Raw genomic sequence first — 15207 nt, 5'->3', positions numbered from 1 at the left:
CCACCACATGATTGATTGATTGATGGATGCAGTACTCAACCTTTCCATAATTTTCTTTGGCAATAAATACAGTTTTCATTCATTGATTTATTCATTCATTTTTCATATTTCTAGATTGCCCATCTCCTTCAAGGGCTCTGTAGGGCTGGGGAGGCTTGTATCTGTCCTCTTTCCTACTTTTTCTGGATCAGAAGGGATGCAAGAATTCCTTGAGAGAGGCTCAGAGTCTTTTTGGCATCACAACCTGCTTCCCAGGCAGATGGTACTGCCCATACTCCCCTGTATTAGCTCTTTCTTCCCTTCCCCTTGGACATGACATTGTTTTGGCTCCTCTTTCCTGCTCTCATTTCGGATGATATAAGGTGGGTGGGAATCTCCCTGGATGCTAGGTCACCATTTTTCAATGATGCTTGGGAAACCACTGGTCTCCTTGAAAACATAAAGCCAAAAACTGAAGGGGAAGGTTAAGAATAATGTTCCTTTCAGTCTTGCTTTTTCACTAAGTGCTAATGCTAATACCCCATTTCCCTGAAAATAAGATCCAACTGGAAAATAAGCCCTAGCATGATTTTTCCCAGGATGCTCGTAATATAAGCCCTACCCCAAAAATAAGCCCCAGTTAAGATTGTCAGCAGACGGAGGCATTTAGTACTGTATTTTCCCCAAAACAAGACATAACCAGAAAATAAGTTATAATGTGTGTGTTGGAGCAAAAATTAATATAAGACCTGGTCTTATTTTGGGGGAAACACGGTATCTTCAGCTCCAATGATTCACTGAATGAAAACACAAATACCGCCAGGTTTCAGATAGCCCTATGCTCTATAATGATATATCCAACTAGTCCCCCAAAACCAGATATTCAGAAAATAATCTTTATATGCGGTCCTGAATTTACAAACATACATTTAATGATAATTCTGAGTTACAATGGCACTGGAAGAAGTTATTTTCCACCTGCCTTCGATATTATGACTGTTGTACATCTCCTACCATCAAAACTGTGATTTGGGTAGTTGGCAACCAGTTTCATTTAAGATCAGTTGCAATGGTCTACAGCCCCATGGTCATGGTTTGCAATGTTCCGAGACAGCTTTTGACGAGCAAAGTCAATGGGGGCAGCTGGATTTGTTTAATGACCATGTGATTCACGCAATGACCACAATAAAATGATCATAAAATCAGGTCTGGTCCCATGATCAAATGACCATATCACTTAGTGACCAAAATTCCAATCACAATTGTGATCATATGACATTGGCTCCCTGTTGAGGACTTGAAGCGAGGAGGAGCTAAAATGGAAAAGGACAAAATTGTAGTCCAGTCCTTCTGACTTTTGACTCCAACTCAACTTTCAATCACAGAAGTTACATATGTGATATGAAGGTAATTTGGACCCCAAGAGAGTAATGCGGGTAGATCAGTGGTGGGTTATGACCAGTATGCCCCAGTACGGGTGTACCAGTGCCTGCCAGGAGCACCAGGTACCATTCTGTTATGGTGCTCTGGAGGGCCCATTTGCCCGCCCGTGCTCCTTACTCTTATTTGAAGTTTTTGGGGCTTCTGCGCACGCATCCAGGGCCTGCGCGACGCTCTGCCGAGCAGCTGAAGTGTCACGGAGCATTGCAGGCAGTAAGTACACATGTGCGCGCTGTGCACGCATCGCATACATTCATGTGGTGGACGCCCGGCCCCATTGCACCGTACCAGTTGCACCGGGATCCGGAACCCATCACTGCTGTAGATCCAATCTCTTCATATAGGCAACATGCACATATGGCACAAGATTATTTCCAGATATCTGCCAGATATCTTGTAGTATATATTGACCACCATGGAGAACTTCCTGACTGCAGAGGAGCTTTTCTGAAGTCCCAAGAAAAGAAAAGCTCCGGTTCTCCTGCATATGGTATTTCACATCTCAGCTTTTGCCTTTAACATCCTAGAGAGCTGTATGAAGTAATAGAATTTGGAAACAGTTGGCAACCAATAAACATGTTAACACTCTGTATAGGAAATTGCTTGACTTTTCATTCACTGGCTTCCCAATTAGTTTTACAAAACGGTTATGTTTAGCTTTTATCCTTTTAAGTGAGAAAAATGTTTGTGTGTGCCAAAAAAATAATAATCTACCAGCAGGAAGTCTAAAAGCAGCCTTATAAAAAGAACCACACCACTTCACTGAAATTAAGCTCCAAGTTGAACACCTGGCCACATACACAACAGTGAAAATTGCTTTCCTAATGGCTGCAGAAACAAAAACACAAAGATCTCCAGCAAATTCCAATGGATGGGTGCCCAGAATCATAAGAGTTGGAAGATCATAGAGGTCACCTAATTCAATTCCTCTGTTGTGGCTCTTACCCTCTAGAATTACATCCCTCCAGAGATCCAGATCAGTCCAAATCCTCATGACATACAGGAAACTATTAAAGACCTGGCTCTTCTCCCACATTTTGAAGCAGAAAGAAGGTGGAACCTCTGCTGGCTCGTTTTATTTGGTTATACTTTCCTTCTGAAGCTGTTCATGATTCTTTTGTGTTTTGCTTTTTTTTTTTTTACTTTTAATTGAAAGCAACCCAGAGTTGCTATGAATTGGAAGGGCTACAGGTTGTATATACAAATAAATAAACTCCCTCCCTAGTGCAGGATCTACTAGAACAGTATTTCTCAACCTCAGTATTTCTGACATACAATTGTTCAATGGCTTTTTGAAGATCTCTGGTAAAGAAGAACTCGTGACATACTGTGGCAGCTTGCTCCATCAGTTGACAGTTCACGCAGTTCACACTGTTGTGGCCCAGCAGGAGCCATTGGAGCTGCCACCAGACTCTGACAGTGAGGGGCCCTATGAGTCGGCTCTGGAGGATGTGAAGGACCCTGGACAGGGTTCCGACTCCAAGCAGGGTGCAGAGAGACTGGTTGGCCATCAGGTGGCGCCTGAGCCTTGGACCAGTGGGGAGGAGACGAGAGTGATCAAGAAGCCAGCAGTGAGTTATTCCTGGATGCACGCCATCGAAGAGCTACTAGGCCTTAGGAACAATTACACAATTACAGGAGGTGAATGTACTCAGCTGGTGGTCATTAGGCTCCTCTCCAGACTATAAAAGCTACTTGTGCACACGGCCCTCTTTATAGAAGTCAACGCAGGAATTGAATGTCGGAGGACAGTTCTGTGAGCTTGGCAGGCTGGATTGCTGCCAAGCCTTATCTGTGTTTATTGCTGCCTGAATTTGTCTGAGTTGCTGCCAAGGTCCTTATCTGTTTGTTTGCTTGGCTTTCAACCACTGAGGTTTTGGTGTTTTGCTAATTAAAAGACATTCCAGTAAAGCTTGTCTCGGCATTCATTACTGGACGGAGGAGGGGGTCAGAACATCTACCTTCCCTGTAGCTTTAACCCTCTGATTCTGATCGTGCTCTCTGAGGCAACGGAGAGGGATTTCACTTCTTTTTCTACATGACAGCCTTCCAAATATTTGAAGACTGCTATCGAATGTCTCCTCTTTTCTGTAGACCAAATATAGACAGATTTTTTTAACCATTCATGATAGGGTTTGGTTTTTCCAGCTTGATCGCGTTCTTCTGAACTTGTCCCAATCTGTTATTGCCCTTTGGGAACTGTGGTGCCCAGAACCACCATGGAGATCTCAACAGAGCATAAAAGCGGGGAAGAATTACTTTTCATGACCCAGGCTTAATGTTCTGGTTAATGTACTCCAAAATAATATTTGTCTCCAAAATAATATAAGTACTTTTAATAGCTGGGTCATACTGCTTGTCTTTAACAAAGACCCCCATATCTTATTCTTTTTCTTTCTAGAGTGAGGAAATTGGCTAGAATACAAAAAAAACTATATGTAAATAAATTATGTGAATCTGCAGAGGTTCTGGAGTTACTTTGATCAAATATCAATTTGCTGTAGAGCAAGCTGATGTTTGGTTTCAGATCCAACTCGGCTACTCTAAAAAAAATATATATATATATCAGAGCAAACTTTTTATCATACAATTTGCTGGAGATCTCCTAGAAGGAAATCCACTACTCTTAAATAGAAGTCTCATAACATCTTGTAGTCTTTTCAGCTTCATCTTCCTGTACTATTTCTTGAGTTTAGAGTTTAAATCCTGAGCTCTGGAAATATCACAAGGAAAAACCAAGCCTGGAGCTAGAATAAAGATGCACACCTTTTTATTCTCATTTAACAAGAGTCAATCACCAAAAAACCTTCTAAAGGGACAAGTACTTGGCACTATACTTTACTGTTCTAGATATACATAAGTTCCATTTGAACAGCAAAGCAGGGAAGGTTGATTCCTGCTAAGGTTCTCTTATTCCTTATGAATTGCCAGAGATGGATCAGTTCCAGTTTGACTAGTCTGTTTCAACTGCAATTCCAACCACCTATTATTTAACTGAGGAATTCAGCTTTGAAGATGAGTTTTTGGCTGCCTGGAAGTAATTAGATACAGGAGGCAGCAGCTGGGTTGGTTATGAGTTCAGCTGCACACAAATGCACAATGGAAGAGTGGGCTGGGTAAAAAGGTCACCCACTGATGAAGTCACACTTCTGAACAAGATTCCTTAATATCATAGAAAATTCAGACAGTCTGCCCAAGTTTGACATCATCCTGCTGATTCTGCTGAACTGTTGAGCACTGGAACACAATGTCAGATGCTTAATAAAATATAGTATAAATCTTTGCTGAGAAGATGTTTGATCTCCAGCCAGTACATGTCATATCTAAATCCCATGTGTCTCAGAAGAGGAAAGCATGAGGGCAAGAAAAAGAAATTAAGTAGAAAAGAAATTCATACTCAATTAAATGTCAAATATTTTCATTTTTCAATCTTTCCATAACTTTCTTTCTTTCTTTTCTACCATTGCAGATTCCTCAAGGAAACAAAATTCAAAATAATAATAAGAAGAAAAGAGCAAGTTTATTATTTCGGGGAGCATCCACCCTGCTTGAGCTGGGCAGAAATAAGGAAGAGCGAAATATAATAGATGTTTTGTGGTAGAGGTTTACATCCCTAGTTTCCCCCCTGTTTTATAACTCATTTCTGATCTGTTGTTTTGATGCAAGATCAATTATTTAAACCCACATCTTCCTCACCTGGGACTCTTTAGCAGCAGCCCCCAGGATTAAAGCACAGAAAAAAAGAAGGTAGACCAAAAAACAACCCAAGGTTCACCTGGAGACAAGCCTTGAGGCCCATTACATCCATGGGAAGGAGGTTTATAGGATTCTCCTCTGTAATCCATAACAGGATTAAGCAAAACAAGGTTTGAGATTGAGTTCTTCTCATCTTCAGCAGAAAATCTGCTAAAATGTCTAGAAGTTTTATGACTTGAGTTGAACTTCAAAGTTGTTAATGCTTACCAAGTGACAGGAGAATCTCATATTATATGAAAATTTTCAATTACTACTATTTCCACTGTTAGTCAGATTGATTTGTGCCTGATCCCATACTACATCAAATCTCTCCAAGGCTAAGGAAATAATCATGTCCAGAAAGCTACAGTCACATACAAATGCACTGATCCACATCTGCCTATCCAGCATGCAGCTCAGTTGCAAAATCAATAGCATATTAACTAACAAAAGCTACAGTGAATGAACTTCTGGCTTGCCTCCAGAAGTTGTGGATGCTCTATCACTGGAGGTTTTTAAGAAGAGGTTGGACAGCCATTTGTCTGAAATGGTACAGGGCCTCCTGTTTGAGCAGGAGGTTGGACTACAAGACCTCCAAGATCCTTTCCAACTATGTTGTTCTGTTTTGAAGAAACCCAGACCACTAGATGACAGCAAAGAGAAGCTTGTTCACCTTTTTTGCTAACATTTATTGGCTGGATTTTTGAAACCTGTATGTCGTTGTCCTAGGACAATGATGATGGACCTATGACATGTGTGTCACAAGAAACACAGCATGTCATTTTTGGTGACATGTCAGGCTTCCCTCTGAAACCTGCACAAGAGGACTCTGTTCTCGCATACCTTCTGGAGTCTCTGAAAATCACCTGAGAACAAGGAAGTACTTTTCCACTCTTTTTAGAGACTGCAAGGCCACGCAAGAGCATTTCCCAGTGTCCAGGTTGTCTGCAATCCTGATCTCAGATCCTCAGATGGGAATTTCAAATAACGTTTACAATTATGTATTTTCTTATTAAATATTAAATTGATATTCTGTATTTTTCAGAGTATAAGACTCACCTTTTTTCCTCAAAAAAGAGGCTGAAAATCTGGGTGCGTCTTATACAATGAATACAGCATTTTTTTGCCTCCCCAAACCCCGTTCCCTTCACTAAAATGTCATGCATAGCTGGTAGGAGGCTTTCAGATAACTCCTGGGGGATGGAAAGGGCAGAAATGAGCAAAAAATGAACCATTTTTTGCCCACTCCCCCGCCAGCCCCCAGGAGCACTCTATAAGCTTCCTAAAGGCTATCCATGCCCTTTTTTTTAAATAAAAAACGGATCCGTTTTTGCAAAAAAAACAGGCCGTTTTTGGGAGGTTTGCAGAGTGCAAAAACTTTTTTTAAAATTTTCCTCTTTAAAACCTTGTTGCGTCTTAATACTCCAAAAAATACGGTAATCTATTACTCTTTGTTATTGTTTGTCTTTTGTTGCGTCCATGTGTAGGACATGCCAGCAGAATCAAGGTGGGCATGTTATTTGAATTTTTGATCCGCCAAGGCCAAACGGTTTGCCATCACTATCCTCGGATGAGGAACTTCATCAGCATTTCCTAGCAAATTAGATGCTGATGCTGCGATTTAGAAATAGCTCTGTTTTTTGTTTGTTTCTTTTACCTTTTAAAAGGTCACTCACTGGGATGAGCATTGTAATTCTTTTTTTTCCTGCACATGAATCACTTTGCATCAATTACCTTTGTAGTGTGCCTCCAGTTCTCCTCACAGCGTGAACTTCAGAAGATCGCTGTTCCTCTTTGATCACCATGTAGTAAATCAAATGACTAGTTGTCAGCTACGATCCCCGAACATAGGCAGCATGGGAACAATTGGCAATTGCCAGTGTTCTGAGGAGGCCCTATGATTGAGTGCCACATCAAAAAAATGGCTGCTGCTTCAGATGTTCCCAAAGCAATGTTTTATATCTTATTGGCTTCGACATCAGAACATCTGCAATTCATAGAACGTGAATCCCGGGCTTTATCCCTCTGCTACTCATCCAGTGCTCTGTTTTCCACCCAGCTGTTGAAATGTTCTAAGGACGGCAATAACGACTCATCTCCACATAGATCACCCTCACTTTCTTTTGTTCACATCTCTGTATGATGCATCTCGTAATGCTGAAGCTGCATCATCATTTTTGAATTGTGAAAAGTAATGGAAAAACAGCCAACATTTTAGTTAGAATGATTCCAATAAAGTGGAGACTGGGTAGAGTGTGTTTATGCAATTCTTCTGAGGGGAGGTAAGAAAGATGATCTTTTGATAAAGAGAAAGATCAGGGTTTTTGTTGAAATTATCTGGCATTCATTTATGCTTTCAGACGACTGAAGGAAAACTCCAGATCAAACGCATCATTAAGATTGATAATAAGTAAGAAGGAAGACAGGTAGACAAAAAAAGAGAGCCAATACTTGTGATGATGTGGAGATACTTACTTTGCTATCCAGCTTTTTCATGGTCACCAGATCCAAGGACTTCAATGAATGGCCAGTTGGGGTGATAAAATAAAGGCAGACGTGGATTCTCGTATCGTGATAGTTAAAAAGGGAACGCCGGATTTTTAGCTCTTCTTGTAAATAATTTTCAAACTGCGTGTCAATGTAATCTACTATTGGCCTGTAACTAAAAACAAATTCCATTAGCAACTTGAATGGTACTATTCATGAACAATGACTAAACACCTTCAACATGACGGCATGTTTCCATCCACCAAACCTTCATAAAATGACTAAAAGAGATGTTGAAAAATTGCTGGCTGCAAACAGATTAAACCAAAAGACCGTGCATGTACAAAGTGCTAAACTAATTCTGAACTTGTGCTGGATTTCACCTTCAAAAACCTTGCACTATTGGCTGCTTTAGTGCAGACCAACCAGGAATTGTAATCTGACAATATCTGGCAATCATGCATTCTAGTATCAGGATTAAAGCAATCAGAGTTAGCTCTAACCTGGCTACAAAGAGTCCTTGACTTACAACCACAACTGAGCCCAAAATTGATGTTGTTAAGTGAAACATTTGTTAAGTGAGTTTTGTCCCATTTTACGATTTTTCTTGCTGCAATTGTTAAGTGAATCATTGCAGTTGATGTTAGCAACCCGGCTGATAAGGGAACCCAGCTTCCCCATTGATTTTGCTTGTAAGAGGGTTGCAGGACCTTGGAGCTCAGCAAAGGCCATAAATATGAACCAGCATCTGAATCTTGATCACATGATGATGGGGATGCTGCAAAGGTCGTAACAGTGAAAAATGGTCATAAGTCACTTTTTTTCCAGTGCTGTTGTAACTTTGAACTCTCACTAAATGAACTGTATGTTGTAAGTCGAGGACTACCTTACAGATTGATTACACAGAAGTAACTGGAAGGCTCCTTTACAACCAGTCAATACTTTTCCTGATGTGCAACCTCTTCCTATGTGCATCTTCTACTCAGACAGCAATGATCTTCTTTGTGAATGAAGATTTGCATGCATAAAGCAGCCACTGGAAATCCTGGAAGTTCACAGAGTGACTTTGGGCAAGTCAATCTCCCAGACCAACCTATTTGTTCTGCCCCAGAATGAAACAAACTCCTTGTACTGACAAAAACCCCTTTTAATAATTTACTGTGAATTCTGCTCATTCACATCCAGCAAAGTCTTTCAAGGGAGGATTTACAGTCACAGACCTTATCTGGCTTGGAGAGCTGCCAGGGCAATATCTGCAAAACTGGCAAGGAGTCTTGGAGGGTCACAATTAATTGTCTCCTGCAAACTCCCCTTTTGCTTCTCTTTTATTTCCTCTGGGAGGGGCCATTCATTGTCTACCTGTGGCCTTTCTCCCAAGTCGGCCCCTGTTCTTTAGCTGTTTCCTTCGGTCTGGCAACTCTGTGCATGCGCACAATGGGAACAGGCTCCAGCTGTTCGTGTGCCTCACTGATGTCTGAGTCTGAAGGCAGCTGATAACTGTCACACAGCTCTGGCCCAGTCTCTGCCTCTGACAGAGAGCCCTCATCAGAGCCTTCCCCAGAGTCCAGGACTGGCCCATGTTCCTCCCCAACCTCTTCACTGTCCAAATCAGCTGCCACTATTTTACGGGATTATTGAAAGGATAAAACCTGAAAGAGGGAGTGTTTGATGACCTAATTTCCATATAAATCTCAAGACTAAATGAACCCTTTGGGGATACAGCAACAACCGGAGACATTGAGACATTCCTTGCAATAAAAGTAACAAGCAAATCTCATCAATTTCAGGTCATCCTAAAAACCTTAGCTTTAAATTCTCTTTTAGAGTAGTATTTGATTCTCAAGTGTTTTACAAATCAAATCATGGATTATCCCGCAGAAACTTCAGTCTAGGACAGTGGTCCCCAACCTTTTTATCGCCGCGGACCAGTCAGCCTTTGATAATTTTACCGTGGCCCGCTGAGCGCGCGCAGGGGTGGGGGGGCGTTGTTCGCGATGACACATTGATTGTTTATATATCAGATTGTTTTGATTAAAGGCGCAGGAACACCGGGGAGACGTCTTCTGAGCGAGGTGTTTTCTGTAGAGCCGCAGGGAGACTGGGGAGACGTCTGCAGGGTCGCAGGTAGACGTCAGCTTTGGGCCACACGTGCGTACCTGCGCGGGGCTCTCTTCCCTGGAGCCTTTGCGCACGGCCCAGGAGCTTTTGCGCACGGGCCAGGAGCCTTTGCGCTGCAGCGATCATGTCCCCCGGCCGCTGCAGCGATCATGTCCCCCGGCCGCTGCAGCGATCATGGCCCCCGGCCGCTGCAGCGATCATGGCCCCCAGCCATTAATGTCTAAACTGCTGCAAGATATACTTAAATATTGATAAAATGTGAGGGGGTGTACTCACTTCTGTGATATCTATCCATCCATGTCTGTCTCTGTCTCTGTCTCTGTCTCTGTGTATGTATGTGTGTATGCGTGTATGTGTATATATCCTCTATCTATCTATCATCTATCTATCTATTTATCTATTTATCCATCCATCCATCCATCCATCCCTCTCTATCTATCAATCACCTATCCACCATCTATCTATCTATTCTAGCTGGCTGGGCAATTTGGGGAGTTGAAGTCCAAAAGTGTTAAAGTTGCTGAGATTGAGAAATGAGGACGAAACAAAAGGAAAGAGAATGAAACAAGGTCGTAGAGAGAGATTACAAAATGAAAGGGCAACTTCTCTTTTTATTTCCTTCCACCCCCACCACCCCCACCGTGCCTCTCTGGCAATTGGCTGCCCAGGAGGTGGGGAGGGGAAGATGTTTCACAGACAGCTGCCACCCGCCCATCTCTCTCTCTCTCTCTCTCTCTCTCTCTCCGCCTCCCCATCTGACCTCGGCTGCTCCACGGCGAGCAAAAAAAAAAAAAAAGGGGCTCAGGAGTGGGGGAAGAAAACAAACCCCATCACATTCCTATCTGTGAAAGCTCCCCGCTCCCTTCCTGGGCAGCCAATTGCCAGTGTGTGTACGTGTGTGGGGGTGGGGTGGGGGCAGCCCGCGGCGCGCCTAGTCCGCTGTGGAACGCGCTGCCACCCGCCCAGCGCTCGCTCTCTCGCTCTCTCGCTCTCTCCCCCCCCTCCAATCTCCCGCTTCTGCTTCAACCGGCCAGCAACTTGTCCCCGCTTGCCCGGGGACTAGCCTCTGATTGGCTGGCGGGGAGAAAGCCTCGCCAGGGAAGGAGGCGAGGACTCCGCGGTGGCGCCCCCAGGTAGCGGCGAACCGAACGCGCTCCGTCTCCACGGGCTACCAAGGCGGCCGGGCGGCCGGCCGGGGTGGGAGTGGGGTTTGGACCGGAGAGGCGGCTCTCGGGTTCGAGTCCCGGGGTTGATCTCAGGCTGCGCGTGTGGGTGAAGAGGCAGCAGCGATCATGGCCCCCGGCCGCTGCGCGGCCCGGTGCCAGGTACTCCATGGCCCGGCACCGGTCCGTGGACCGGGGGTTGGGGACCACTGGTCTAGGACATTTTCTATGTTTTGACTTGAAATACAAGTTTTGCTGTACATGAAACCCACCAGTTACAGAACCCAAGAAATCATTCATAACCTCTGGGAATTGAACACCATGGAAGGCAAAGTCAGAATTAAATAACTCATGTTTTCCTATAATGATCCTCTGGGAATCTCACATGTAGGATATAAAAACAACAGCTCTCCCCTGTTGCTGCTCAGCGTTGGAACATAAGAGCAGATACTAGCACCCCATCTTTATTTTTGAAGGAAGAGGTATAGCAGCTCTCAAATGAAATGAAGACAACTGATTCCAGCTGACTAGTTTTTGTGGGAAAATGGGAGGAAGGGAATCAGGATATCTGCGGGGGAAAAGAGCTCCAAAGCCTCACTCTTTCATCTTCCTTTCAACATGTGCACAACCCAGCAATTTACATTAGAGCCAGTGGAGAAATTGAGAATGACTATAACATGCAAGCTCAGAATAAATAAATAAAAAAGTAGAGCCTTTGTTAACTCTTTAGTTTCCTACCAAGTTTCATGGAAATGTTATTAAATCTGACAACTATATGGATAATGTTACAGCTTAGCCACAAGGTGGCAATGGATTGTATTTTATCTGGCCGACATCTGAAATTTCCTGTTTCTGTTTTCCCTTCTTCTTGACTGCTGTGTCGTCTAAGCTTTGCATTGCCGATATGATAAGCAGCCCATCACAAGCACAATAAATAAAGTCTAGCATTCCAGGTGGAATATCTACATCCTTTCCCCATCAAAACAACGCAAACATTTCTGGATCAAACTGGAAAGTGACTTGCCTTTCATCTTTATTTATCTGATCTCCAAATCCCACAGCATCTACAATGGTCAGTTTCAAGTGGACATTGCTTTCCTGCAGATCATACGTTCGTGGCCGTAAACGGACTGTGTGCTCATAGTGACTCGCTTCTTCTGTCTCAAAGGTTGTGTTAAAAAGAGTATTCATCAGGGTAGATTTCCCGATGCCAGTTTCACCTAAAAAAAAAAAATTAAAATGTTTACTCCAATAGCGATCAACAAAGGCTAAAAAAAAAGAAAATAGCATCCTGAAGAAACATAATACCATCTTTTCACATTGAAATTTTCAGCAATTTATTAAGCTTAGTCCATTGTATTATGGATTTGGGATACCTTTCCATATATAAAATGGGAAAGCATCAAAACATCAGAAAGAACAATGCAAAACCTCTGCAGAATCTCAACATGATCCATAACGAACTATAGTGCCAGAATAATTTTCTACTTTTCATTATAACAAATATATTTTTTTTTAAATAAAAGAAGACTTTAAAATTATAGCCAATGGCAAAAACATCGTTTCAGGAATTTTTGTACATTTTCTTTTCTTTTCTTTCTTTCTTTTTCTTTCTTTCTTTTTCTTTCTTTCTTTTTTATTTATTTATTTATCAAATTTATATAACTGCCCATCTCAACAAAGGTGACTTTGAGTGACACACAGCAGTAGATGAAAAAACTAGCAAATACAATTATAAAAATCATAATAACACATGGCTAAGCACAAAAATATATTCTTGATGGGGCTAAGTCAGAAGATCATGCGAGTATAGAAATGAATAGAAAATTAATCTCGAAACTACTTCATGAGTGAAAAATCGAATCATAGAGTTGGAAGGAACCTTGGAGGTCATCTAATCTCCTGCTTAAGCAGGAAGTCCTATATCATTTCAGACAAGTGGCTGCCCAGTCTCTTCTTAAAAAGCCCCAGTGATGGAGCACCCACAATTTCTTAAGGCAAGCTTTTCTACTTGTTAACTGTTCTCACTGTCAGGAAATTTCTCCTTATTTCTACGTTAGTTCTCTCCTTGATTGGGTTTCCATCCATTGCTTCTTTCCTGCTTTCTGATGCTTTGAAGAATAGGTTGACCCCCATCTCTTTGTGGCAGCCTCTTAGATATTGGAACACTGCTCCCGTGTCATTCCCATTCCTTGTTTTCATTAAACTAAACTTTCATTAAGGAAAGAAACTGAATTATTGGAGTGGCATCAAAGTACAATAAAAGGACAAAGAAACATTCATAACTGCCCCAGATTGTCTAATACAGCAACCCATCTCCATGTATTTGTTCAAGTGCTCACTGTTGAATGCAGAACGTAACAAGAAACTTAAACTGCGAGGGAGGAGTTTAAAACCAAAGCTTAAAGTGTTCCCCTTCACAGTCAAGGCATCACATTAAATCTTGTGAAAGACTATGAAGACCAGTAAGTGGAAGCTGAAACTTAAAAATGCAAATATCTTTTAAAACACATCTTAAATCATGTAAGATTTTTTTCCCATAAATAAAAAAATATTTTAGGTATCTAAAACTAAACAGTTTGTTTAGTCATTAAATATTGTAAACCCACAACTTCTATACATCACAAGCCAGGAAGGGTATAAACTCAATCCTGGACACATAAGGAGCCAGAGGGGTGACAGAAATTAGATCGCTGAACTTTCATTCCGATTGCCAAAAGTTCATTCGCTCAACGGAGTAAAATGACATTATTCACGTAAATGTTTCAAACTGGGGTCTGTTCTCAGAAAAAAAAATGTAAACAAGGTCAAGAGTCTGGAAAAAGAGTTAGCTTCATTCCAAGACACAGCATGTGACAACCCACATTTGGAAAGTTTAATTTCTTAGCACATTAGCTATATTGTAGTTGTTTCCACTCGAAAAACCAACTGGGTGTGTATATATATTGGCGCAATGTATTGTGTAAGTCAGAAGAGACAAGTTCCCATAAAACAGTAGGGAAAAAATCCAAATCAATCACATTATGTTTTAAAGTGATGTGGGAACCTAGCTAGTAGTAGAAGAATACAGGAAGCTCTTCCTTACAAGCTCCATTTTATATCATCTTCCGACTGATCTTTTAGCTGAGATGGTACAATAGACTTTTAGGTATGTTTCTGGTAAGCTTTCTCCTTTCTCCTTACAACGTGACAACTTCTGGCTATTATTCAGATTCTAAGCATTCCTCTTCACAATAAGTACGTTACTGACCTACACAGAGGATGTTGAAGCTGAAACCTTGCACCACTGATTTGCTGACCAGTTGATCAGGAAGACTGTCAAATCCAACATGGCCTCCCAAAGATAGGTTTCTTTTCTCTTCATTCTATTAAAAAGAATCACACCATTTTGCAGGGGTTATCTGGTGGAAATTATATCATCATCATCATCATCATCATCATCATCATCATCATCATCATAGCAAAAACTCAATGAAAACCCAACCATTTTACCTCAAATGCAGCAAGCTCCCTAACTGGAGAAACATCTCTCCAGATGGTCATTCAAAGAATGATCAGGTTTTTATATGCCACATTCTAGACACACTATTAATTACAATCAAGCACCGGGGGGGGGGGAAAGGGGGTGTGGATTATAGAAAATTAAAAAGATCAAAGATTACTTTGTGCCACTTTGTTGAAAGGACAATTTGCCTCCCAATGATCATATGTTAGACATGCAATGCTTCAGGAATTATTATTGGTAGCCACTGATACCCTAACCCTTCATGAAGCTATCCTGTCTTCATTTAAAACCATTGAGGTTGGCTGACATTGCAATTTCTGATAGGATCATTTATTCACATATGTTGTGAAATGCAGTATTTCTACCTATCAGTCTTAATGTTAATTTTTTATTGATTTATCACTAGTAGTTATTTTCTAAAATGTTCAAATCTGAATCATGTCAACTCAAAGAAATCTTTAATAAGTTTTCTCAGACTTTGTCGTAAGAAACTATGTTCATAAGCAACTTTTGCCTTATATTTGTGGAACTATTACTGCAGGCAACTTCCAGATTAGTGTGCACACCCAACACATTTGTAATCCTTATATCCACAACAAGCATACATACATACCATACAGCTCAGATAGCAAAAATGAATGGCTTGATGTCTAGTTGTTAAAGATCAGAAAACATCAAAAATGGGGCACAAGGCAGACGGGGGGAGGAGAGGGAGGGAGAGAGAGAGAAAGAGAGAGGGGGAGGGAGGGAGGGAGAGGGAGAGAGAAAGAGGCATGATGT

The 15207-nt window shown here is 41.7% G+C and overlaps 1 protein-coding gene across 2 annotated transcripts in view; it reads right to left on the bottom strand.

Annotated features, from left to right (window-relative positions):
* Positions 1–15207, bottom strand: part of SEPTIN8 (septin 8) — a 78316-nt gene that overhangs the window by 16867 nt on the left and 46242 nt on the right. The window contains exons 2-4 of one of the 2 annotated variants that reach the window (XM_032212327.1): positions 14173–14287; positions 11947–12142; positions 7630–7816 (exon numbers count right to left, since the gene is read on the bottom strand). In XM_032212327.1, the coding sequence (XP_032068218.1) occupies positions 7630–7816; positions 11947–12142; positions 14173–14287 (498 nt within the window). The remainder of the gene's footprint in view (positions 1–7629; positions 7817–11946; positions 12143–14172; positions 14288–15207) is intronic. The other variant, XM_032212328.1, reaches the window with a different exon arrangement.

The sequence above is a fragment of the Thamnophis elegans genome, chromosome 2 (genome assembly GCF_009769535.1).
Source record: "Thamnophis elegans isolate rThaEle1 chromosome 2, rThaEle1.pri, whole genome shotgun sequence".
Taxonomy (NCBI): Eukaryota; Metazoa; Chordata; class Lepidosauria; order Squamata; family Colubridae; genus Thamnophis; species Thamnophis elegans.
This window is presented reverse-complemented; position numbering and strand designations above follow the sequence as displayed.